This window comes from Hylobates moloch, unplaced genomic scaffold, assembly GCF_009828535.3.
Source record: "Hylobates moloch isolate HMO894 unplaced genomic scaffold, HMol_V3 SCAFFOLD_1, whole genome shotgun sequence".
Classification (NCBI taxonomy): domain Eukaryota; kingdom Metazoa; phylum Chordata; class Mammalia; order Primates; family Hylobatidae; genus Hylobates; species Hylobates moloch.
Genome location: NW_026652276.1, coordinates 197,627,146 through 197,654,392, shown reverse-complemented (window position 1 = coordinate 197,654,392; position 27,247 = coordinate 197,627,146). Strand labels below are relative to the sequence as shown.

Below are 27,247 nucleotides of genomic sequence, written 5' to 3'. Positions count from 1 at the left end.
TTGAGAATATTTTGCTAAATGAAATAAGTCGGTCCTAAAAAGACAAATACTGCATAATTCCACTTATATGAGGTATCTGAAGTAGTCAAACTCTTAGACAATGTAGAATGGTGGTTGCCAGGGCCTGGGGGAGAGAGAGGAGAATTGTTGTTTAATGGATATAGAGTTTCAATTTTTCCAAGATGAAAAAGTTCTAGAGATCTATTGCACAACAATGTTCGTATAGTTAATGATACTGTACTGTGTATTTAAAAATGGTTCTATGCAGCCATTAAAAGGAACAAGATCATGTCTTTTGCAGGGACATGGATGAAGCTGGAAGCTGTTATCCTTAGCAAACTAACGCAGGAACAGAAAACCAAACACCGCAAGTTCTCACTAAGTGGGAGCTGAACAATGAGAGCACATGAACACAGGGAGGGGAACAACACACAATGGGGCCTATCAAGGGAGGGGAGGAGCATCAGGAAAAACAGCTAATGCATGCCGAGCTTAATACCCAGGTGATGGGTTGATAGGTGCAGCAAACCACCATGGCACATGTTTACCTATGTAACAAATCTGCACATCTTGCACATGTACCCTGGAACTTAACATAAAATAAAAATGGTTCAGATGGTAAATATTATGTATTTTTTTGACACAATAAGAAAGGAATGAATTACTGATACATTACTACTACTGATACAACAACATGGATGGCTCTCAAATGTAATATGCAAAGTAAAAGGAGACAGACTCATAAGACTACTGACTGCATGATTCCATTTATATGACATTTTAGAAAAAGTAAAACTCTAGAGACAGAAAATAAATCCGATTTTCTGATTTCCAGGTCCTGGGGATAGGGTAGAAGTTGACTACAAAGGAGCATAAGGAAATTTTCTGAGATGATAGAACTGTTCTATGTCCTGATTGTTGGGGTGGTGGTTACACAACGGCATGCATTTGTCAAACACTGAAAAGAATGAGGAGTGGATAAATTACACAATGGTGATGCCATTAATCAAAGCCAGGAGGTGAGAAATCGAGGGTTTGGCGGGAAAGAATTTGATTTTGGATGTGGCAAATTTGTGACACTGATGATGACATCCAGGTAGAGAGAATCAAAGGTGGTTATTGATGGGAATGGTTCCAACTGTTGGTGGAGGATGACCCCTAAAGACAAAGATCCTGGGAGACAGCTACATCTGAGAGAAGGAAGACAGAAGGAAGAGAAGCCATTGAGGATAAAGAAAACAACCTAGAAACAGGAGGAAAACTGGAAGTTTCAGTGTCCCAGAAACCAAAGGAAGAGGAAATTTCAAGAAAAATGAGGGTTACAATAATTTTAAACGCTTCAGAAAGATGAGGCAGATAAGGGCTGAGAACAAGGAAGTCAATACACAGTTTAGTGGAAGAACTGGTATTAAGTGTGGAACAATGTATAATACAATTACAACACCCATTGCAAAAGGGTTCAGAGGAGGGTGTGAGTGATTTCCAGTGTAGTGACACTCCGATTTTGTTTGAATGGACTTAAAGAGTATTCAGACTTTAGCCAACCTCCATTTGGACATTTTCTAGAAAGAAAACCCAAACTACAAGCAGGCAAGTTTTTGGTCGTAGGTTTCAACATACACACAGCTCATTACATGCTTTTGGAAATGTTCCATGTCAACATTCAAGATTGTGCTGTCCTGGAAGTAAAACACTGTGCAAATTTATCCATGCAATCAGTAATCATTTCCCAAAGCAGCATTAAGTACAGATTATTCAGGTTCAGCCTTTATGTAGCACAAAATAGTGGCTTTCGATGAGAGTGAGAAAGAAATAGCACCATCCTATCTGCAGAAACCTACGTACATTTCCAGTCAAGTATCTGAGTGACTGTGGCTATGGAGGTAGCCTTGGCCTTTGCGCTGTCTGTGTGTGTTTGTTGGGGAGGTGGTGGTATTGCTGTGTGTGTGTGGCTGCCAAGAAGCTTAGAATCCCAACACTTGCCCTAAACATCCAAAATTTCATCAGGCTGTTTTTTATAAATCAGCTTTGTTGAGGTATAATTTATAGATCATAAAACTCACCAATTTTAAGTGATCGGTGAAGTTTAGTAAATTAAAGTGATTAAATGATGTTTAGTAAATTTACATAGACGTGCAGCTATCATATCATCACAGTCCAGTTTTAGATCATCTCAACATTCCAGAAAATTCCCTCATGCACATTTGTGGTTTATCCTCACTCCTTCTCTCAGCCCCAGGAAACCACTGATTTGTTTTCTGACTCTATAGTTCTGCCTCTTTCTAGAAATTTCATATAAATGGGACCATTCAACATGTAATTTTTTTATTTGCCTTTTTTTTCACTTTACATAATGTTTCTGAGGTTTATCATGCTGTAGTAGGCATCAGTAATTCCTTTATGTTGATGAATGGTTTAGTCCACTGTATGGACACACCACATTTTGTTTATCCACTCACCTGTTGATGGACATTAAGATTGCTTCTGGTTTTTGGCTATTATGAAGAAAACTACTGTGATCGTTCATGTACAAATCTTCATGTGAGCATATGTTTCATTTCACGTGCTCATTAGCTAGCTATTCATACGTCCCTTTGGTAAAATGTCTATTCAAATCTTCTGCTTACTTAAAAAAATTGAGTAATTTTGCCTTCGCTATGGTTTGAATGTGTCCCCGAAAGTTCATGTGTTGGACACTTAATCCCTTCCCAATGCAACAGTGCTCAGAGGAGGGACCTTTAAGAGGTAATTAGGTCATGAGGCTCTACTCTCATGAGTGGATTAATGTCATTATCTTGGGAGTTAGTTCATTATTGTGGAAGGGGGTTTGTTATAACAGAGAGTCTGGTCACCTCTTGCTCTCTCTTGCACTCTCTCACACCCATGTGATGCCTTCCACCATGTTATGACACAGCAAGAAGACCTTCAGCAGATGTGGCCCCTTGATCTTGGACTTCCTGGCCTCCAGAACTGTGGGCCAAATACATTTCTGTTCATTACAAATCCCCCAATTTGTGGTATTGTGTTATAGCAGCACAAAACAGACTAAGACAGTCTTATTACTGAGTTGTAAGAGTTGGCTCTGGCTTCTTAATGGCAGACTAACACTCAAGTCTGAATGAACAGTATGTTCTTGGAGGATGGGTTAATTCTCCCTATCTTTTGCCTTCACCTGCCACTGTCACTAACATGTCCCCAGTCTCCCTCTCTAGCACCCACTTCTTTCACCTCTTTCAGAATCTTTCAGGATCAAAATCCCAGGCATTAAGCTCTACACGGCACTATCACTTTCTCTTACCAATCTCATGCATGCTGAAGTCCTGGTCCTCCACCATGACCTATGACCTACTTACTCATTGAAAACAAACTCCCAATCACCTCAACTTATTCTCTAATAGTTCCCCTACCTCCTCACAGGAACTGAAACTCAGCTTTCACTTGAAGTCACAATTTCTTTGAAACTCTTGCCAATAGGGGCCACACCTCTCCCTTTTGCTGATTCACAGAGAGGTGGATGAGATGTCTTATTGCTTCCCATGCCACACACTCAGATCTCTGACCCATCATCTCTCAAAAGCTACCAACCCTTTCTCTTCAAGTGCATGTTCCCCGTGAACATTATTTTCTGACTACTTTGTTTGCACATTTTCCTTTTTTAGTTGTTAATCTCAAGGACTGAAACATCAAATGTTTCTCTATCTCCAGGCATCACAGTCCTCTGACTTACAACATGTGAATAGAATAAGTGTACTCTCCATTCCGTTCAACACCTGTGCTTCTCAGCACATTCTAGACCTCCAAATCACTCAAGCTACTCAGCTTCCAAGACCCTTCCGGTGTACTGAGTAGCAGTGGACTCTGTAGAGCACCCAATTTCTCCTTGAAACTTTCTCTTCCTCTGACTTTCATAGTGGTCTCTGCTTCTGGGTCCCTTACCTCACTGTTTTTCTCTTTCACTTTATATATGTAGGATCTATTGAATAATTGCTTTTGGACTCTCAAAAGCATATTCCCAGCCTTGACCCCTGCTATGGACTGAATTGTGTCCCCGGAAATTCATATGTTGAAGCTCTAAGCCCCACTGTGACAGTGTTTAACGATGGGGCCATTTAGAGGTAATTCAGTTTAGACAAGGTCATGAGGGTGGGCCTTCATGCTGGGATTAGTGCCCTTCTAAGAAGAGATACTGGAGAACTGACTCTCATTCTTTTAGCCATGTGAGGACACAGCAAGAAGGTGGCCATCTACAGGCCAGGAAGAGAGCCCTCAACAGAGCCCAACCATGCTAGCACCCTGATCTTGGACTTTGAGCTTTCAGAATGGTTAGAAATAAATTTTTATTGTTTAAGCCAACCAGTCTGTGGTCTATTGTATGACAGCCCAGGCTGAATAATACATTTTTTACAAGTTGCAGATTCACATTTTGAATTGCCTGATGGACTTCTCTGCCTGAACATTCTACTCCCAAGGCAAACTCAGTGTGTTTAAGGCTCAACTTGTTATTTTTCTTCTGAGTCCAGCTTTTGCTTCTGTGCTTCACATATGTGTTATTGCACCAGCATATACCTTTGCTCTTCTTTGACTTTTTATCAATTCCTTGGTAAATACTTTTGATTCTACCTCTGAGATGCTCCTCCTTTCATCTCTTCCTTTCCATTCTCATTGTGTCTGTATTATTTCAAGTTCCACCTCTCACTTCATCTTCCTGCTTCTACTCCTTTCAAGTTGTCTTAAAGAATGATTGATATGGTTTGGATTTGTGTCCCCATTCAAATCTCATGTTGAATTATAATCCCCAGTGTGGGAGCTGAGGCCTGGTGGGAGGCGACTGCATCATGGAAGTAGATTTCTCCCTTTGGTGCTGTTCTCCTGATAGAATTCTAAGGAGATCTGGTTGTTTAAAAGTGTGTGGCACTTCTCCCCTTGGTGAAAGCTTGTCCCCACCTTGGTCCTGTTCTTGCCATGTAAGATGCCTGCTCCTGCTTTGCCTTCTGCCATGGGTAAAAAGCTCCCTGAGACCTCCCCTTAGTGCTGGGGCATTGCCAGGTGGGGCTGTGAGAAGAGGGCCACCATCCTCCAGACCCCAGAATGGTAGATCCACTGACAGTTTGCACCGTGTGCCTGGAAAAGCTGCAGGCACTCAATGCCAGCTGATGAAAGCAGCCATGGGGCTGAGCCCTGCAGAGCCACATGAGCAGAGCTGCCCAAGGCCTTGGGAGCCCATCCCTTGCATCAGTGTGCTCTGGATATGAGACATGGAGTCAAAAAAATTATTTCGGAGCTTTAAGATTTAATAACTGCCTTAAGATTTAATAACTGCCTTGCTGGGTTTCAGACTTGCATAGCGCCTCGGACTTGCATAGGGCCTGGTGCCAATTTTGGCCAATTTCTCCCATTTGGAATGGGAGCATTCACCCAATGCCTGTACCCGCATTGTATCTTGTAAGCAACTAACTTGTTTTTGATTTTACAGGCTCATAGGCAGAAGGGACTTGCCTTGTCTCAGATGAGACTTTGGACTTGTACTTTTTAGCTGACGCTGCAATGAATTAAGACTTTGGGGGACTGTTGGGAAGGCATGATTGTGTTTTGAAATGTGAGAAGGACGTGAGATTTGGGAGGAACCAGGGCGGAATGATATGGTTTGACTCTGTGTTCCCACCCAACTCTCATGTTAAATTGTAATCCCCAATGCTGAGGGAGGGGCGTGGCTGGAGGTGATTGGATCATGGGGGCAGATTTCTTCCTTTGGTGCTGTTCTTGTGATAGAGTTCTCAGGAGATCTGGTTGTTTAAAAGTGCGTGGCACTTCCCACAGCCCCGTTGGTCCTGCTCCTGCCATGTAAAATGCCTGCTCCTATTTTGCCTTCTGCTATGGGTAAAAGCTCCCTGAGGCCTCCCCAGCTATGCTTCCTGTAGAGTCTGCAGAACTGTGAGCCAATTAAATCTGTTTTTATAAGTTACCCAGGCTCAGTATTTCTTTATAGCAGTGCGAGAACGGACTAATACAATGATGAAAGATTGCAGTCTAATCTGATTACATTTTTGTTTCCACATTACCAGAGAATAAACTCCATACTCTCTAGTTCGGTTTTCAAGGAACTCTATGACCTAGTATAAGTATATTTTTCTCCATTTATTCTCATAACTTCCCTCTGTGTGTTCTGTTCTTGACAAATAATCAACTAAGTACTGTTTCCTTATAACTTTACAGGTGCTTATACTTTCCTGCTTTTCTGCCACACCTGGATCGGTATTTCCATTGCCCAGCTGCCCAAGTCCAAACCTGCTATCTTTTAACCCAATTCAAATGCCACTTCTCCTTAGGGTGGAAGGGGAATGTGGTGAATCTGGCTGCCCAGGTGAGTATTTCTCCCAGCCTCAGCACTCAGGTGCATGCCTTTTGAGGGCTTGTTCTGTGCAAGAAGGATGGCCTTTGCAGATAAGGGAAGGTACTTTACTAGCTACGCCCACGGATCATGCCCTCACTGCTAGACTGCCTCAGTTACAGCTTCCAGATTTCTTGATGTGGAATTCTTGCTCACCTGGGGCTATGAGAATCAGGGCTCATTCCAGGCCACCTGTGTCACAGTCATTGTTGACCATCTCATCTCTTCCCTTCTGAGCCAAAGTTCTTGGCCGACAGGGTTCATGCCTAGTTCAGCTCTGGGCTTCCTAAGGAGCTGCTATGTTGCACCATTCAACAAATATTTTTGAATAAATGAGTGAATTTATGAAAATATACAATGTGTACATATCAGACAAGTCCATTTTTACATATGAAGAAAACTGGAATTGGTGGTGTTGAATTTTTTTTTAAATTAAGTAGTGATAAAACTTCAAAAAAAGTTGGATATGAAAGTAAAAGAGGAGAAACTCAGAGATAACCAATACATTACCACATCTGACTTGGTGGTAAACTTTTGAGTTTGCAGACTTTCCAAAGCCATCCACTTCACTGGCAGCTTTGCACCTGTTTTGTTGTGTACACTATAGTATTCTTTATCATACATGTCTCTGGCAAGACCAAAATCAGCAACCTTGACTGTGAATTTTTCATCCAGCCTACAGAAAGGACAAAAATTATTACCCATGGCTGAAATAGAATAATTTACAATGATGCTGAATATCTACGGATTAAACAAGTGGCTTCAGTATTTGAAATCCATAAATTCTGAAAGAAATATTTCATTTGGCCTCTATTGACTAATGCTAAATTACAACAGAATTCTTGAATAAAAATGCTTGACATTGACATTGCCAATTCAATAGGCTGAGGAAAGAGATCATGAACTGTATGGCGTAAGAAAGTCCTTTTTGCTTTAATGTAGATCTGCAGTAGTAAGGCTGTCTCCCCTGTGGGTTTACTTTGGTTGCTAAATGAAGTATGCTAATTGACTACCCAAGCAATCACCAATCTTCACTTGTCAACTGATTAGTGATACTCAGTTTTATGGGAGAGCATGACAGGGGACTGATACTTTACTTTTTCATTCTTAAATGAGCTAGGTTAGCATACAAAACTCATGTATCCCACCACTGAGGTAATAGAGAACTAGGATACACAGTAAAGCATCTAAGAAAAACAGCGAAGTTCAACAAAAATCAATTTCCGCTATCTGGGGCTATGCATCCTCTGTTTAAGCTGGCTTTTATGTTGTTACATTGACCAAAACCAAGGTAGGAAATTAATAGCACAGCTCTTTCATTCACACATACCATAAGTCATGAATCAGTGCTATGCAAGGGAAAACATGAACTCAGTTACAAACTGTTGACTGTTGTATTATATAGCCAGGCAGCCAGACACAAATAAAGTTCTTTGTATATTCATTGCCAATACCATTTTTGGTAGGGCTTCAGCAGGCTGGCTTCAAATCCACTCTTGGGAAGTTGCAATATGTTGGTATTTGTGTTCCCAGCCCTCTCCTTTTCACTGTCAAATGCTGAAGATCAAATTCTCCCTCCCCAACACTAATGCAGTGTGAAACCACAACATTGAGAACTACTGGAGGGAAGGACTGAGAAAAGCAAAAGTACATAACAGCTGTTTAAGACCCCCTATTGAGAATCCTTTTAAATTCTCTGTTGGATAAAGTCTGAAAGTCCCACCCACATCCCCAGGGCTTACACATCGATTTAAGATTGTAACAGAAATAAAGGACTTTTGCATAAGAAGAGAAAACAGCCTAACTAGCATTGAACAGTGGGAAACAGATTCCTCCTTGTCACTTAACTTGGACTGTGGCACAGAGATTCTAATACTTACATACAGTTTCTTGCAGCCAAGTCTCTGTGGACAAACTTTTTGCTTGCAAGATATTTCATGCCTTTGGCTACTTGAAGACCAAAGCCAATAAGATCTTTTACAGTTGGATTCTGCAATCAAAGAGAGTTAGAAAAGCATAAACTAAGCATCTACTGTTCTAATTTTGACCTTAGAATTCTGAAATGTTTATTTATAAAAAATTATCTTGTCTCAAAAATTAGTTTGGTCTTAATGGCTCAAGCCTGTAATCCCAGAACTTTGAGAGGCCAAGGCGAGAGGATGGCTTGAGGCCAGGAGTTTGAGATCAGCCTGGGCAACACAGTGAGATCCTGTCTTTACTCCCATCCACCGACCACAGAAAAGTTAGCCTGGTGTGGTGGTGTGTACCTGTAGTCCCAGCTGCTTAGGAGTCTGAGGAAGGAGGATTGCTTGAGCCCAGGAGTTGGATACTGCAGTGCACTGTGACTGTGCCACTGCACTCCAGCCTGGGTGACAGAGACCTTGTCTCCAAAAACAAGAAACAAAACAACAACAACAAAAAATGTGCCCCATTGACAGATCAACCATTTGTTAAGTATTTATTGTATGCAAAACACCAGGCTAATTGTTTTCATAAATTACAGCTACTTCTACACTTCTGTCAGGCAGGTGTTACAGGCTCCATTTTCCAGATGGGAAAATGGAAGTGTTTTAAAATGTAGTTTTGTTATTTTCCGGGTATGATGAGGCCAACAGAACAGGAGACAACTGCCATTGAAAAGTTAGTTTGCTACTCACAGTTTGCAAGAGGAGGGGGCACACCCTGTCATGCAGGGTCACATGGGGGAAACCCCGGGGTCTGGAGGCAGAGAGAGTGAGGGGAAAAACATGAGCAAGAGCCTTCATTGCAGTTTCCCTGGGAAGAAACTGGTAAGGCAGGGTAAGCAGGTTTGGAGCTGGCCAATCTGGAGTATTTCAGCAGGCTCCAAGGATAGTTCTAGTTGTCTGGAACTGGGCCCTGGGGTGATCAGGGCAGGTGGACAGTGGCCCAAAGTGTAAGAGCCTGATAAAGGAGGAGGTTAGATAAGGGCTCTGGATTGGTAGGTTTGCACATGACAGGTATGCTTTGAAGGCAAGCTGTTTACTATTTGTAGGAATTAGCTAGCCTTGGGAGGGACAGTTCCTCCAGGGTCAGTAAGGCCCAAGATGTTAGAACATCAGAAGCAGAGTGAATAGAGGAGGCTCAGAAAGAAATCACCCCAAACCACTCAGCTGTCAAGTCTGGTGATGTCACTGGCTGGCAATCAGGAACGGGGGAGTTTGTCAGTGCAAGATGTAGTCAGTGAGGACCCTGCAAAACTGGGACCCTGCAAAAGGGGACCCAGTGGGGACCCTGTTAAGTATTAAATACTTAACAAAAGGGCTGTAGCCCTCCTCAATGCACACAGCATAGAGAAAGGCCAGTTCCTGGTTTTAGGTTTCTCTTTAAGACACATCTGGGTTTGTGGTTGCTCTCAGTATCAGCTCCTTGGATTAAAAAAGGCCATGGCAGTGTTCTGTTCTGGATAACAGGAAATCTCTATCATGCTTTAATCCTGGGGTAACAGTACCCTAGAGAAGGTAGCACCTCCAGCCACATTAATCCATCAGGGTAATAACAAAAGTTGAAGTGGGAAAGTGGGGTCTGTCAGGGCAGCTGTGTGCTTTGTAAGGTCAATTCGCCTTATCTGCAAAAGTTCACTGCCAGGGAATGTTTTATTCCTTTGGCTGAGTAACATCTCATTACTCTCCTAGAGCTTATTTTCTCTGATAATTTGACCCCATATTTATAAAGTTGCTTTTGATCAACTTCATTACCTCCCACAGAGACCTGGAGAGCAGGAACCCCGACGGAGCCTGAGGCCATCTATGAATTCAGGTCTTGAGATTCTTATTCCCACCCTCCCTGGTCCTGGCTTGGTGACTTTTAGGTCCTGGCATAAATGTCAAGAAAAAAATCTACCACTTGCAAGAGCCTAAGAACCTTTTTTTGTAACCCTTAGCTGATTCATTCAACAATTATTTACTGAGAGTCTGTGTGCTAAACACTGTTTTAGGTGTTGGAACCACAGCAGTGAACAAAATACACAAAAATCCTACCCTCATGAGCTTCCATTCTAATGGGATGAGGGTGTGTGTACATATGTATGCATACATATACATTTATATAGCTATTGTTTATTTGTTTATTATCTACTACAGTGCTATTCAATAGAAATATAAAGCAAGACACACATGTAATATAAAATTTTCTAGTAGCCATACTCAAAAGTAAAAAGAAACAGGTAAAATTAGTTTTCACAATATATTTTTCAACCCCCAAAATCCAAAATATTTCAGCATGTAATCAATATAAACAACTACTGGCCGGGCGCTGTGGCTCACGCTTGTAATCTCAGCACTTTGGGAGGCTGAGGCGGGCGGATCACGAGGTCAGGAGATCGAGACCACGGTGAAACCCCGTCTCTACTAAAAATACAAAAAATTAGCCGGGCGTGGTGGCGGGCGCCTGTAGTCCCAGCTACTCGGAGAGGCTGAGGCAGGAGAATGGCGTGAACCCGGGAGGCGGAGCTTGCAGTGAGCCAAGCCTGGTTGACAGAAGAAATCCGTCTCAAAAAAAAAAAAAAAAAAAAAAAAAATATATATATATATAATATATTATATATATATATATTATATATATACAATTCTTCTTTTTTTATACTAAGTATTCAGAATCTGGGATGTATTCTACACCATACAGCACATTTCAGTTTGAACTAGTCTCCTTTTTCACGTGGCTCATGGCCGTAGCATTGGACAGCTCAGGCCTCGTGCATCAGATGACGGTAAGTGTGATGGGGGAAAATAGAGCAGGGAAGAGGAGTCTGAAACCATGAGGGTGGGTGGTCAGTTGCAATTTTAAACAGATTAGGGAAGGCTTATGTTGAAGATGACATTACGGCCAAGAGCTGAAGAAGATGAGGAAGTGAGATATGTGGCTATTTGCGGGGAGAGTGTTCCAGGCTGAGGGAGCACAAGTGCAAAGTTCCTGAGGTGTGAGAGTGGATGGCAAGGATGGGGAACAGCAAAGGACGCATCTGGAGCTAATTTTTCAATGCCTTCTAGAGTTAACATTCCATATGGGCTGAGGCTTGCTCTGCTTCCACTTCTCCTGTGCTGTGCACAGTTTCTGGCACATAGTAGACATGCAAAGATGACTAAACGTCCCTATCGGGGGAAGGTAGAGCAAGGTTGCTTGCAGAGCAAGTAAGAATCATTGCTCCAGGAAACCCTTCCAGGTGTCACTATTTCCCACCAGGATAGAAGACTTTGAGGTACATTTGAATGATGCTAACATTTTAAATGTGCATCTTTGACTACTAGCTTTTTAAAGACTCAGAGCAGGCCTATTTTGAAGGGATGGCTGGCTTACAGCTAGTTTGCCAGTTAGTAAGCTTGGCAGTCAACTTACATGAGTCTCATTTCGAATGAAATTTCGAAGATCTCCATGTTTCATGTATGGTAGGACCACCAGCGGAGACCCTTCACTTCGCAGGCAGATTCCCAGGAGCGAGAGGACATTGGGATGACTAAAATCTTTCATGATGATTCCCTCCGTCAGAAATTGGGAAACTTCTCCTATGTCAGTGATTCCTAAGAAATCCAGTGGTGGAGATATTAACTTCATTATGGAACAGTGAATACTTTTGTCAAATTTAGATAGGAAGAGCAATGAAATGGAAAACCACACACTTAGCATCTTGTCCTGAGGGTTTGACTCTAGAGTGTTCTTTTTACAACACATCTGAGTGAATGATGCCACCCTGCACTATGCCTTCCAGTCACCACCTACACCCACTTTTGCAGGATAGAGTCCAGCCAGCCACCAGATTGCCTCCTATAAACTTAGTGCAAAGTTTGTACTTAGGTTTCATAAAGACTGTCCCTTTATTTCCCTCGTGGTCAGGCTTCCAACAAAATTAACCATGTAGAACACTGCTTAGCACGTTGATTTATATTTTAAAAAGACTGAAATAGTTGTGACAGTAAAGTGTCTTGCAGGAAAATCTTTCATTTTTGCACTTAAACCTTATTAAGTCCCATATAAAGTTTGTAGTAAAGCTGGTTAACATTTTTCAGGCTGCTGCAATTTGCAAGCAGAAAATGAGAAATGGGAGGAGAAAACGCAAGCATGTGAGACCTGTCAACACAGGCGGAGCCAGGAACACTATGTATGTGGAGTACACTGTTTGTGTAATATAGTAATTTATGGCTGTAATTATGGCTTGGGGTCACCAATAAAGACTTAGTTTGTATTTGGAAGCATTCCCTTAAACAGAGTATGCATTTCATCTTAAAAAGATTTTCTCAATAACAGCTAAAATTTTAAGTAATGTCCCAGCATTAAAAAGGGGTAAGTTTCATTTATTTAGGAAGTTCATGTATGTGGAATGCCTCATTCTCCAAAAATGTGGATAAATGAGGTATTACCATACTTATGCTTTTTCAATTTTTGGCCAGCATAGTTTTCTCCTGTTTGTCTTATTTCATTTTTTATCTTTTTAATGGAAGTCATGGTTAAAAAATAATTACACTAATGCCTCAGGGTAAAATGAGTCATTACTACTGTATGTGCCAACATGCTTCCAATAGTTTCCAGAAATGTCACTTGCAAAACAAATATTATAAACCAAACATAGTTATAGTTAAATGATACTCAGTTCATCCAAGAACCTCATTTCTCCTACCCTCTTACTAATGAGGGCTCTGAGGGATCATTTCAGAGGAAGTAGTTCAATAAAAGTCTAGAACAAAACAAATTTTCAGGATTAGGCCCATAATTTCAGTGGTAGCTGATTTTTCCACGAGGGGAAAGTGTAAATCAACATTTTATTATAAGCTATTTATTGGGTTGCAAACCACAAAAGTGTACTCCACGGTTAAATAAAATGCCGCTTACTGTTCAAGGATTTCACAGCACAGTGAATTTTCTTGCCATCATTGTCCAACAAAGTCCCATGATATACACAACCAAAATGCCCTGTGCAAAAGAAAGAACTTGGTTAGCACTGCATAACATTTAATTATGAAATAATTATTTATCAAGCCCTTATTAGCTTCATTTTATTCTTTCTTCTTTCTATACAGCAAAAGAGTACATTTAAAGAATACTTTTAACAATACCACTGTAGGCATGTAGGTGTGTTTGTAAATACATATGTAGATGCAACACATTTCACCCAAGGATATAAGCAATGTGATTATTTAATTCATGAATAAGTAGTAGATGATATGACTCATAATAAAGCCTAATCTAATAAAATATTCAACCATAGTGGAACCACTGAAAAGGTGAGTAACATCTGCCTCATCAAATAAATTTTTTTAAAGGATGACATAGTATTTTAAAATATGAAAATAAAGTTAACCCACATGAAGAACTATAATAAGTTCTCTATATTCTAATAAACCAAAATGAAATAAAAATGCTACCATTAAAAATAGGATTAGTATTATAGAATAAGGATTTCCCCATTAGTCACTGGTTAATACGTAATCCAGGTTGGCAGAAACTGAAAGGCAGTTACCCAAATGAAGCAAATTCACCCTGACTCACTTCATCCAGTTCTCTCTGGCTTTAACCACATCATTTTCCCAATGGTAGCCTTTTATCCAGTGGCAGTAATTTTCCCCAGAGGTGCCAAATGTCTGATAGCTGTGTAAGTCATTCACTAATTAATTCATCCAGCTGGCCAAGACACCATGAGTGCCTAGTATGTGAGTGTCAGGCATTAGGCTACCCTCTAGTAATGCAAAGAAGAATAAAATAAAACTTATGTTTTTGAGTGCTCCTATTCTCCTGGAGAAAGACATATAAATACATAGTAGCTAATATTTATAGAGCTGTTAATGATTATAACTTCAAAAGAGAAATAATTGCCATTTTAGTACCTTTCATGATAAAAAATTCTAGTTTTCCAAATGTGTAGAATTAGAACACAATTAGTGAGTCCACATACTCCAAAATTGATGCAATTACTGGGATTTATAGGCCTATGACAGAACTATATATTACTCTGAAGAGAAATGGAAAGATGTTTGTTAACAGTGAAGCCACTCTTGGGCAAGAAGGAGCACACGAACGATTACGCTCTGGGGTGTTTGACAGAAGAATGTGTGGATGCTACCACAGGAAAGTGAGAAGGCCTTGTGTTCATATAAGGGAAATCACGCCATCAGCTTCTCTTGTATCACACTGGCAGATGCCTGTACAACCTCTTGTAGCACATATAGAATAAAAGGGATCAGAGGCCATTCAGTATTAAGGGTAAAAGCTTTTTAGACAAAAAAAAAAAAAAAAAGAACAGTGAAGTTCGTTTCCCAGTTTTTGATTGGTTTCTTTTCCTGCTAAATATTTCCACAAATACTGTTTATGCTAGCTGTTATTGCTGCTTTGGCTAGCTTATTACAAATATTCATTTATCTTTGTATAAAGAAATTGGAGTGCATTGTAGAGATGATATATGTTGCTTTAGATCAGGGGAATGCTATAAATTCTCTGTCTTCTGATGCTGTCCAGCAGTGTACAAACTGCTATAAACCAGGCTTCATAGAGTTTGTCACTGTTCTCAGGGTAAAGAAAGACTGGAGAGAGATTGAATAAAAATATTCAAAATTAAAGGAGTGATATTTATTTATTTATAAGTATTTATTTTTTTGAGATGGAGTCTCGCTCTGTCGCCCAGGCTGGACTGCTGTGGCACAACCTTGGTTCACTGCAACTTCCAACTCCTGGGTTCAAGCAATTCTCCTTGCCTCAGCCTCCCCAGTAGTTAGGATTAAAGGCACGTGCCACCACGCCTGGCTAATTTTTGTATTTTTTAGTAGAGATGGGGTTTTGCCATGTTGGCCAGGATGGTTTTGAACTCCTGACCTCAGGTGATCTGGCTGCCTCGGCCTCCCAAAGTGCTGGGATTACAGGTGTGAGCCACTGCACCCCGCCCTGATTTTTAGAAGAAAGTAAATGGCACCTTCGAAGAAACTATAGTTGCTAGTACACACAGGATGAGGATGAATTGTGATTTAGTTCTAATATGTTTGGGGGATTATCCAATTGCTTCCATGCAAAAGGGCAAATCCCCACGGATATGATTTACAGGGCTGCATTTCTATAGAACAGAAATCAAGTACAGTTGTTATCACTGCTCTGTCAGTTGCTTTCACCATTGTCTAAGTTCCTAATCTGCAAAGCTGAAGATAAAATGCTTACTGGAAAATTGTATTTAACAAAAAGCTGAGTGGAAATACTTACCTCTTCCTATGACTTCATTGAAATGCACAATCAGGCTACTGGGCCCAATCACTACATGCTGCACTGCCTGGACCAGCTCTGGATTTAGAGCACTGAGGTCAATGTGGACAGTATTTTGCAGTAATGGACTGGATATATCAGAGTCCCCACTAGTTAGGATGGGGGACATGTCTGTCAGAGGATACTGCACTTGTCGGCATGAACCGTTCTGGGATGAATTAGGAAACTGATCTGTAAGATGAAGGAAAATTATTAAAGAACAACAGTAAAACCTCATTTAACGGGGACTGAAACAGGAAGAGCTTTTATAATGGAATTAGCTTGATAAAAATGATAATAAGTTGGGAAAAGATACTAAGTTATATATACAAGCATTTCATAAAATGTTTACAGATTTTCATTTAAGTAGACTAAGTGCTAACTTTGAAAGCTTTTTACCCTCATTTCCTTAGACATTTCTCTTTTTATCAGTAGCAAAAAGCCACGCTTGCGGTTTATTTTTGAATATACTATGTCCTTAAGAATGGAAGCAGCAAAGATAGTTGAGCAATTGCCTGGTCTCACAAAAATCCAGCTCAAATATAAGAAAATGAAAAAAGATGCCTTTTGAGAGACTACTATTTATTAATGGAATTAATTACTATTGTGCAAAACCTATGGATTCCTGGCCAAGGGAAAAATACACATACGATTAGAAATAAATAATGGCTATATTCCCAGAACTGAAAGCTTTTCACATTAGTGGTAAATTCTCCACTGTGCAGTGATGGCACTGGATTTAGTGTTACTGTTGTTTAGAGAAGGCAGGTTAGATCTCGGTTAGTGGACCATCCTGGTTGTTTAGTTAAGGACACTATGAAAGGGATAAGCATTCTTTATAAGTTGATCTTCATAATCAAAGCTCTGTAAGAACCTCAGGCAAAGTTCCCTTTTGCAAGGAGAAATTTTTTCATTTCAGGGGAAGAAATTGTGCTGATAGTCAATTTCTTAATGCCAAATAGGGCATTTCCACTTTCCCTTTCTCTTTCCACTGGGAATTCACACATATCAAGGAGGGGGCATCATAGCCACAGCAACTGACATGAAGATAAACTAGGCATAGTATTGAAATGTATTAGTATGTAACATAAAGGGTTATGTGGGGGTTCCTTATTGGCACCAAAACATATCATTTGTTTGCAAATAAGCAGGAGAATCAGAATCTGAGAGAAGGGCATAAAAAGAATGCCGTTAGTACCTTGACTATTCCTAATCCCACTTGAGCATTTTTAGTATTTTCTACAGTGGACAGTTTGATTAATAATAAATGAACTTGGCCAAAAGTGGTTCCAGAAAAGCTTTGGGCATCAATTACAGTTAAAGTAGACACTAGCCAGAAAAAAGACAGGAGCAACCTTTAAAAGAAGGATGTGGAACATCAGTGAAGTACCTGAAATGTTGGGCGAGTGAGGAAGGAAGGAGCCTAGCTGGGTACTTGCTCCCTTAATTCCAAGAAGTCAGGGTCTCTAAACCTTCCCCAGGGGATTGGGAATGCCAATCAGCCTCTCTAAACTCAGGTCTTTCATCCTCACTTCCCAAGCCTTTGCATCTGGAGATCAGGGCTCTAAATGCTTAAGGGTGCAGAGATTGAGGGAAATCCTTGGTGAGACACGGATAAAAGTCCTTTGACATGAAAACGTGACTCTTCAGCTAAATTCAAACATGCGCAGAAACCAATTGAAACCATCAGTGTGCAACCCTGATGTCACACCACATAGAACTCTAGGTCTTTGTGAAAAAGACTGATGAGAATGCTGTCCCCACCAGATGTAGAGAGGAAAGCTCTGCAGTTGCCTCTTCATTAGGTTTTGGCTGTGCACCTATTTTCTCATTCTCTCTATATGACCCTCTTTTACCTGTTTTCTTTTCATGTCTCCAAGGAGCAGGCTCAATGGAGAAAAGAGTGTGAAACTCAACCTTCTTAGCAGTGATGACGGAGCTTTGGTGAGTAAGGAGGTTCAAAGAAGATTAGGTAAGTTTTTTTTTTCAAAGAAAATTTGTAAATTTTAATGATCTCAGATTAGAACTATGAAATGTGCATATAAAATACTGAATGTGCATATAAAATATTAAATAGATGCACTAAATGTGCATATAAAATACTAAATAGATCTAAATTTCAAAACAATAAACTAGGTTTGATTTTTCAACATAGTTAAAGGAATGGATTTTTAAAGGGGAATGGAATCAGGGCAAAGACAATGTTTACTATGTGTATCTTCATAGAAATAACATAAACTTGAAAACATAAGAGGTAGTAAGTGTTGAAAATGTTAAAATGTTAAGTGCTTCATTGCTCTTGAACTTATTTGGATGAGCAACTTCTAACTTTTCCAGTATCCTCAATGATCTGTGACTCATTTTATTTGTCCAATGGTAAATATTCAACCAAGGAAATGCTTGTACTTGACTCACATCCTGTAACTTCTAAAGATAATGGAGCTGATACAATACAGACCTTTTGCTTTTACCAGGAGATTTAAATAAAACAACATGAAAACTCTGGTTAACCTGAACATTACTAGGCATAGTGTTTTACAAAGCTGATGATATTGACCCCTCCTTTTTTTCATAGCATAATTGAAGGTTTTCCTTGGCTAAGTCTCAAAATACATTCAAGTCCTAGAATATTGTGGGAAAAAGCCTGTGTACTAACAGTTCATTGAGAACACTTCGAAGAATTACTAACAGTATAATTTCAATGTTTGGGCTTCAACAGGTAAAAAATGTAGCAGTTCCAACTTACATTTAAATAAGTATATTTTGTAACTTAACTCTTCCTGGATTGTAAAAGAGAGCTTCACAGTTTCTTACTATTGCACTTAGATGATAAACAAATTACTTTTGCTCAAATTAACCTTTTTGTGAGATGAGAGCTTATGGACTCTAAAATCATAATGTAATATATACATGGGTTCTTTTAAAAATAAGAGCCATGTAATTTTGTGTCAAATACTTATTTGGCAGAGGTAAATACTTCCTTAAGGTTTTTATAAAAATATGAATGCAAAACCAAAAATAAACAACGTCACAACCCACTGAGGTATATGTATAGGTATTTCTCAGAACAATAAACTGAAATATACCTTCTGGAAAAGTAGCTCGGTAGTCTACAGATTCATTTGAAACCATTTCTGTAGTTGGGCTTACACTTCGGGCACTTACAAGCCTATCCAAATGAGGAGTGTGTACTCTTGCATCATAGCGAACTAATTCACTGCCCAGATCTTAAAACAGAGAGAAAGAGAGAGCTTGTTAAAGACGGCTATCATGGGCCCCAGGAGACTTTGACCCAGTGCCCAGAACTCATGGGTTTTATGGACTACATATAAGACAGCACACAAGAATCTATGACAATCTTAAACTGTAATGACTGTGCTCTTAAGGTAACTTCGAAAAACGAACAGTAACAAAAATGTACCTTTAATTTGTTTCCTCTTTTTCAGCCACAGGAAAAACCCAAGTAGTAATAACAGTGCTACTGATATTGAGACAACACCAGCAATCAATCCTGTGAAATTCTGATCTGGTTGAACTATTACTTTTCCAAGGACGGTTGAAGAAATTGCTTGCTTCCACTAAAAATGACAAATAAAGAAAAGTCAGCATTTAGCCATGATAGATATTTGTACTACACAGGTTGTAGCACTTTGGGCCCCAAATACCACCTGGTTATTGCCATTCTACCAATGGCATAACTGCCTTCAGGATAATAAGAGATTCCTCAATTTTGCTCCAGTGTTCAAATAATTAGGGGACACTGATCCCTGAAGTACTTATATGGTACTTAGCTGTTTGTATTTGTAACTAGGTATTAGGGATAAAAAGATCTATAAAAAACAGGAACTGAAGTGTAGAAGGGGAGAGAGACATATAAATAAATGATTACAGTACAGTGTGGTATGTACCATAGAAGTATGACTAAACAATAATCAACAGAGACAATGGGACATTAATTCTGTCCTGGACGGTGGGGTGGAGGGCAGAGAAGACTTCCCATAAGAGGTAAATAATTGTACTGTTATGATGGAACAATTAAGTCTCAGAATATTTTTACTTCAGTTTCGATACACAGCAGAAATCTTTGAAGTCCCTTCTGGCTCTAACATTTTATGATTTTTAGGATTTATGGTCCTTCTGAAATTCCAACTCTGATCTCATGATTCAGCCTTTTATTTTCTAATTTTTGTGTGTTTTTCCATTTCATAACTTTTCAGAAGACTTCAGGAACCCTTTAAAAATCACTTACTCTTGGATAAATGTGGGATATATACAATGGAATATTATTCATCCACAAAAAGGAATGAAGTACCGACACAGGCTACAACATGGATGAACCTTGAAAACATCATGTTAAGTAAAATAGGCCCCACATAAAGAGACAAATATTGTATGATTCCACTCACATGAAATATCTAGAATAGGCAAATTCTAGAGGGAAAGAGCAGATTAGAAGTTATGAGGAGCTGGGGGAGAGAAGAGTATGTGGAGCTGCTGCTTATTGGTTATAGAGTGTCTGTTTGGGGTGATGAAAAAGTTCTGGAATTAGGTAATGCTGATGGTTATACAACACTGTGAATGAAATTAATGCAACTGAATTGTACATTTAAAAATGGTTAAAATGGCAAACATTACATTACATATATTTTACCATAATTCAAAAAAATTGACAATATAATATACCAAAACCCATTGAACTGCGCACTTTCAATGGGTGAATTGCATGGTATGTGAATTACATCACAATAAAGCTGTTAAAAAAAGAATGAAAAAGATCACTCGCTTTGGTTCTAGGTTGTTTGATTCAGTTGTCTACACGGAAAAAGTTACTGTAAAGTAGTTTAATCCTTATTTTACTTTGTTCAATGCATGCATCTTCCTTTATTTATGGGACTCTATGCATTAGTGATCACTGTGGTTGGCAGTGGAACACCGGCTCTGGCCTCCTGGGGTGGTGCGAGGCCGTAGAAGGACACTCTTGGATGCATCCTTATTTCTTCTGAGAATTACAGCAAATTTTGGGAAGAGTGTGGCATGATGGAGAAGCAGTGTGGGTAGAAGGAACTTTTGAGATCTACCTCCCAAGCTTGGGGAAGGAGACAATGTGACAAAAAGCTCACTATTTCTAAAATAACAACTAGGGATGGAGGCTGAGTTGATGAGCCAAAACCCACACATAAATGAGCTTTAATGATTTATTTTAAGCCTGAGAATGACATAATTACACTGGCTTCCTTATTTACATCATGAGAGGAACGCAGGAATCCCACCTCTATATTTAGCTCGCTGTTCAATTTCAGCAGGTCATTGGGGACCGTGCATAAAACGGCTTCAGAATGTAAGTGTATATTCTCACAGCTCTTATTTCCAACTTTTAGCACTTCACCTTTAACTGCTTCAGGGTCAATATCATTTCCCTGAAAGGAAAAAAAAAAAAGGTTGTTAACACTTCACAGTTCTGCAGGAATGCTAACAATGGCAAAGGAATATAAATATACTGCAAACACAGGCCATGTTGTTTGCCAAGGTACATGACTCTATGATACTAATTTTCATGGGAATTGGGATGGCTAAAGGGGAGCATGACCATTTCAGGGCACGTGTTAGGAATTATAGCATATAGCTTTTGCATCAAATCGTACCTTAGGGAAAAGTAAAGAGGTTCTTGCTTCACATCCTTTAATGTGGAATGATGTCTTACCTATCATCACCTCACCATTGTCTTCAGGGAGTATCAATGTTTGCCAAAAAAGACGCAATGTAGAGATTCAGTTGTTGCACTATCTAACACTGCCCAGTGCAGAGATTCTCAGCCTTGACTTTGCTTTTGGAATCACCGTGAGAACTTTAAAAATTACTGATGTCTGGGTCTCATCTCCAGAGATCTGATGTTAAATTGTTGTTAATGTATTAACACTGTATTATGTTATGTTAATATTAATACATTCTTTTTTTTGTTTGAGTTGGGTAGTTTACTTTCATCCTTCTTGCACACTTGAGTCCTATATATAAGTGAATTCATTTTTAAAGAAATTTATGTGAGATGCTGTATGACCAAAATTTGAGAGCACAATTCTATTATTTTGAACAATTACATAGTTACACAAAAATTTTTAAAAAATTAGTTAATGTGACATATTTAGTTAACTGAAGTTACCATCAGGCATTTTAAAAACATCAACGTTTTGTTTGAGAAACCAATAATTAGCCTTGCAAAAGAAGTGCAAACCTAGGTATAATTTCTCATATCAAGACCTAATGAGGACAGTTATTTATTGAGCAAGCTATTATTTTGAGGTGACATATATCAAAACATATTACTATTTTTCTTACTAACAAAGAGCAGCCCGTAATAGCTAAAATGCTTCTACTTTGTTTTATATAATCTTTAGTACTCGGCAAACTCCATTCACACACATGGTCTCATATGGCTCTCAATAGATCAATTGGTCAGGCAGTTATTATTCTAGGAAAAGAAGTGGGAAGAAAATACTTCTTTATAACCTGATGTTGGAGTTTCAGATAAAATGGATATAGACAAACCCTATCCTTATGATACTTCTAGAAGCAGTATGTGTAGTCCATTGAACCAGGTCAGCCACACAGTCCAACACAACACAGAAGCACATCAATCTAAGAGATGACTTCAGGGCTTCAAACAACAACTTGTTGGCTAGGTCTGAAGGGGGATAAAACCCTTATCCACATATTGGAGGGAATTCAGGGAATGACAAAGAAAAGAGATTAAAGAGCTGTAGGGTTTGATTTATGAGAAAATGTCTAAAATATGTCTTGCTTGCTTAGATAATAACTAAGGTTGGGGGAAGGGATGAATGTACAACATTTGCGTTTCCAATACTTATGGTTTCAGGCTTAGGATCTCCCTGGTTGTTGCATAAAGGCTTCTCTAAAACAAAAACAGATCACACATCCACTGTGTCTCATTTTATATGTAGATATCAAAGGACACATGGTAAGTAGTGACTTATATAAGCAACTACTATCAGTTATATATATAATATATATATGAAGTGTAAAATCCCAGATATTACAAAAGTGATACCGGTAGCTCACTTCTATATAAAAATGTGGCCCAAACAAGGAAAAATTTTAAAAGGTGTAGGCTAATTTTTGTCATTTAAAATAAAAGAAAATAAACATAGCTTTTTTGAGATGCTAAAAAACATATTTAGAAATTTTACTATTAATTATATTAATATTTATTATTGAATATTAACTATTATTAAATAAAAGTCATTCAACTGCTTCAGGGTGATTTCAGTCACTAGAATGGTAATATGTGGGTTTAAAAATAAAGCAACAAAAGAGAGAGAGCTTTCTGATCTTTAATCTCCAACAGACATAGAGCAATTTAGTTACAATCATCTCATACTATCCTGCAAAGATACTCCCCCTGGAGTAGGTATTATTGTCATTTCTGCTTTACATATGGAGAACTATTATCCAGAAAGGGGCTAGATCATGAAGCAAATCAAATTCCCTTTGACACAAAATCTACTTACCGTCTACTGTGTGTTAGACACAGTTCTAGTCATTGAGAATACAAGGATGAGTAAGGATTTCTTCCTCTCACTGCAATGTCAAAATGGATTCATTTCAAAAATGCAAACTAATTACTCCCAATGTGCTATATCAGGATGTACCATGTCTCTTTCCTCGCCAACTCTGGCCAGGTGTGACATGTTTCTATCCAGTATTCACGCCCGGGGACTCATGTCTGAGATGGCTACAGAACTGAGCAGATGGGAGTGGAAGTGGGTAGAATCTGAAAAATAACACTATGAGAGGAGGGGTCCTTCAAGTTTTCATACACCCAGGTGGCCACGGGCTGGGTCTGGGCAAGTCAGTACAGTTTGGCAGCAGGACCCAGCCAGGTGAGGGTCCAAAGTCCAGTGAGATCAGCAGTAGGAAATTAGTGAGGCGGTGGTGAGGGGGTGAGATTTACACTTCACACAGAGGACACAAGTCCCTCAACTTAGGAACCAAGCAATGAACCTCACAGACAGCTTCAGAACTGGGTTCCACCAGACATTAATAGGCATTTTGGGGAAAACTTCCCTGACCATTTGGGAAAAGCTGGGCAAACCAAAATTAAACTGGTGGCTTTGCTGGCTAGTTGGGGACCTTTACTACTAGGTACTATGAAACCAAAGGAATGTATTTTTTACTATCTTTACTATTAGGTACTATGAAACTGCCCTGGAAAAAAAAATATATATATATTTTGCAGAATGCCTATTAACCTGGGCAGCACAAAGAAATACTAGTTCGAGTGTAAGCTATGAGCCCCATTAATAAGAACAGGTCTTGACACTGGGCCAAATAACCTCTGAGAAAAGAATCCTTCACTTTTATCCTGTCTGGACTCAGAACTGAGTTCATGGTGGTTTTGACTGAGATTGAGGGGGAGAGTTGCACATAAATTATTCAAAGGGAGAAGGACAACATCTGGCTGGCTCTGGGCAGCAGGTGGATTGGGATGGTTCAAAACCATGCTTCCTTTTTGATCCTTCCAATGCCCACACACTGATGCTTCACCTCCTCCTGAGCTCTCAGCATTTGTTCTTGTGATGACAGTGTCATAGACCAAGTCCCCGCTCCCTGCCCTGGCTCATCTTCCTGTGCTCCTTTTTCCTGTTTGACCTGACTTCTCCAGATTGAACGTTTGAAGCATCTTTATTCCCATATATTCCTATATGCTGCAGAATAAGATAAACCCTCAAGGCAATGTCAGGCAGTCCTTGTTCTAGCATGAAACAGAACACTTCTCTACTTTTCATAAGACATGCTCATGCATAAAAAGTCAGAAATAAGACACTCAGGGAGAAATACAGAGTTTCTTTAAACAGAATCAATTTTTAGATATTTATAAAAAGTTAAGAGCTATTCTCTTTCAAGAATTGCATAGATATATAAATAGCATATGATAGAAAAGTGTCTCTATAATGGTATTTTAGTATACATTAAATGAGAGTTAATATAAGAAATACTGTAATTTAGTGTATGCAGTGACAGAAGACCAAATTTGGAATCAAGAAGCCTGAGTGTGGGCCCCAGTTCTGCTGTTTGCTCCCTGGGTAACCCAAGACAAATCAGCTAATCTTCCTAAACCTCTGTTACCTATCTATAAATGAGGATAATCATCACTGACCTCACAACCTCACGGGTCCACATGAGACTCAAATGAAATAAAATATGCCAAAGTACAGTGTCAACTGTAAAATTCCATACAAACATGAGCTGTTGTTGAGAGAGGCATTTGGGGAGTCATGTATACCCACAAAGAGGTGCCTACTTTTGATGACCACTGTCTACAACTGGTCTTGGGGGACTTGAAGCCTTGGCCAAAAACTTCCTTCTCCATCTATGGGGCTTAGGATTCATTCTGAGGGGTGGCTTATGATTGACCCCTATTGTGTTCTCTCATCCAGACTTGGCTCGCCCTTTTGCCCATGGTGTAGTCACTGGGCTTACTACGAATTGAGGGACTCTCACAACTAGGGCAGGAAATGATCACAATCTCTTTTCAGCCTAGGAACTCTTGCATGCATGGCTGCATGAGGAGCATGAACTTTTCCTGGCAATAAAGAGCGTATCTCATTTTAAACACATGATTCTCTCCAGACCACTTTCATTGATGAAGTACATGGTTTTTTTTTTTGTTTGGTTTTGTTTTTTTTTTTTTGCTCTGTCTCCCAGGCTGGAGTGCAGTGGTGCCATCTTGGCTCACTGCAACCTCTGCCTTCAGGACTCAGGTCACCTCCATCCCTCAGCCTCCTGAGTAGCTGGGATTACAGGCACCCACCACCATGCCCAGCTAATTTTTGTATTTTTAGTGGAGATGGGGTTTTGCCATTTTGGCCAGGCTGGTCTTGAACTCCTGATCTCAAGTGATTCACCCGCCTCGGCCTCCCAAAGTACTGGGATTACAGGCATGAGCCTGACACAACAAATATTCTCTTATGCCTTTGCTTTCCTCTCATAAATAAGAAAAATGAAGTATGAAAAAATATTGAATCATGATACTAAAATAATCTCCCTGAATTGCCACTGCTCCCACTAGATTACTATTCTGTCACGTAGCAGGTGCTATACACTTGTTAGAGAAAGAGTTATTCTATATATAGGCAAGAAAATAAAGTGTTTTGTGCCAGTCTCTAGAAGACCCTCTTGCCACGTTGGGAACACCATTGACAGGCTGAGGATGATGCCAAATTATGTTTTTCTTGGTCCAACAATTTTGTAGGATGTTGAATAAAGGGTATTTAATTTACGGAAAAAGAAGTTTTCTCTTCCATAAAGACTGTGCTTGGAAGGGTAGATAAAGAACCGTTTATCTCTAATCCCTTCATCATAGATACAGGAACAGAAAAATAGAGTTTCTCTGAATGTAAAGCTATTTGCACATAAACCTTTGTTATCATCAAGAAAAACCAAATGAAATCTTTCAAATGGCAAACACAGTAATTGTTGAAAGCAAAAGGTCACACTAGATTAGTTTTATTGGAAAAAAAAAGAAGTGATAAAAGTTTGTTTCTCCCTTTCTAAAACTAATTAAAGAAGCAGATGAAAGAACTTTGCTGTTGTAAACACACTGTTCATTGAAGCGGGCTTCCATTCAATTTCATGCTGGGCTTGCTTAATTATTGTACAAAACACAATAATGAGGTTAGTAAACTTGTATGAGCGTGAACATATGCATAAGTTGTGCTGTAGTTAAATTTTTGTTGAAAAAGTCAGAAAAATTTCAATGGAAACATATTATTACTTAGATGGAGATGACCCATGAAAGCCTATATTACAACCAAATAAAGACTATCCTATTGCTTTATGTTTGTTCATATTTGCATTCAGATCATCTTTCAGGAAAAAAAATTCTAAATGTTTTAACAACATGTTGAAGGATAAATATTTTGCTGTTTCTAGTGACTGGAGCTATGAATAATTCAAGTCTTGAGCATTTTGCCTGTGTTATTATTTGACGTAGAAACAACTGAAGGGACATAAAAAAGCTGCACTCTAGTCTTTATTATTCTGCCACTATTTTGTCACTTGTCAATCACTTAACCTTTCTGGGTCTTAGTGTTCTTTGTTTGCAACAGGCTTGCTTTAGAAAAGATGATCTGTTATTCTCTATTAAATTACATTTAGAAGCCAATATGTTCCTAAGGTGGCAGATATCTAGTTCCATTTACAAATTAGCTTAGAGATGACCATACCCAGACACAAAATTCCAAGTATTACAAGGAAGAACGGAGATACAATTGATGCATTTACTTTCACAGCTCTTATGTTTTATCTTATAATGAGCACATTTAGGTAAAATGTCCGGGGAAATGTATAACATCAGCAAGATAACGCATCACGCGGATCCTCTTTAATGGATGATTTGTGTCCCACATTTGCTACGTTTTAATACATACACAAGAAAGGGTTTTTTAATGCCTCATTAAGATGCAGTCCACAGTTATTCTTATCTTTTAGTTTTATGCCAAAAAGATTTGTTTTTCAGAGCTTATATATTTGCTGGTTTTGTATAAGATACAATGGCCAAGTACAACAATTGTATTCACATAGCTATGAAGTCAATTAAGTTTGAGCTGATGA

The 27,247-nt window shown here is 39.2% G+C and overlaps 1 protein-coding gene across 1 annotated transcript in view; it reads right to left on the bottom strand.

The window, feature by feature from the left end:
- MET (MET proto-oncogene, receptor tyrosine kinase) overlaps positions 1 to 27,247 on the bottom strand; it is a 124,265-nt gene that overhangs the window by 8,138 nt on the left and 88,880 nt on the right. The window contains exons 12-19 of the mRNA XM_032761521.2: positions 20,890 to 21,036; positions 19,041 to 19,197; positions 18,706 to 18,846; positions 15,581 to 15,811; positions 13,229 to 13,309; positions 11,741 to 11,922; positions 8,269 to 8,378; positions 6,899 to 7,064 (exon numbers count right to left, since the gene is read on the bottom strand). Of these exons, the coding sequence (XP_032617412.1) occupies positions 6,899 to 7,064; positions 8,269 to 8,378; positions 11,741 to 11,922; positions 13,229 to 13,309; positions 15,581 to 15,811; positions 18,706 to 18,846; positions 19,041 to 19,197; positions 20,890 to 21,036 (1,215 nt within the window). The remainder of the gene's footprint in view (positions 1 to 6,898; positions 7,065 to 8,268; positions 8,379 to 11,740; positions 11,923 to 13,228; positions 13,310 to 15,580; positions 15,812 to 18,705; positions 18,847 to 19,040; positions 19,198 to 20,889; positions 21,037 to 27,247) is intronic.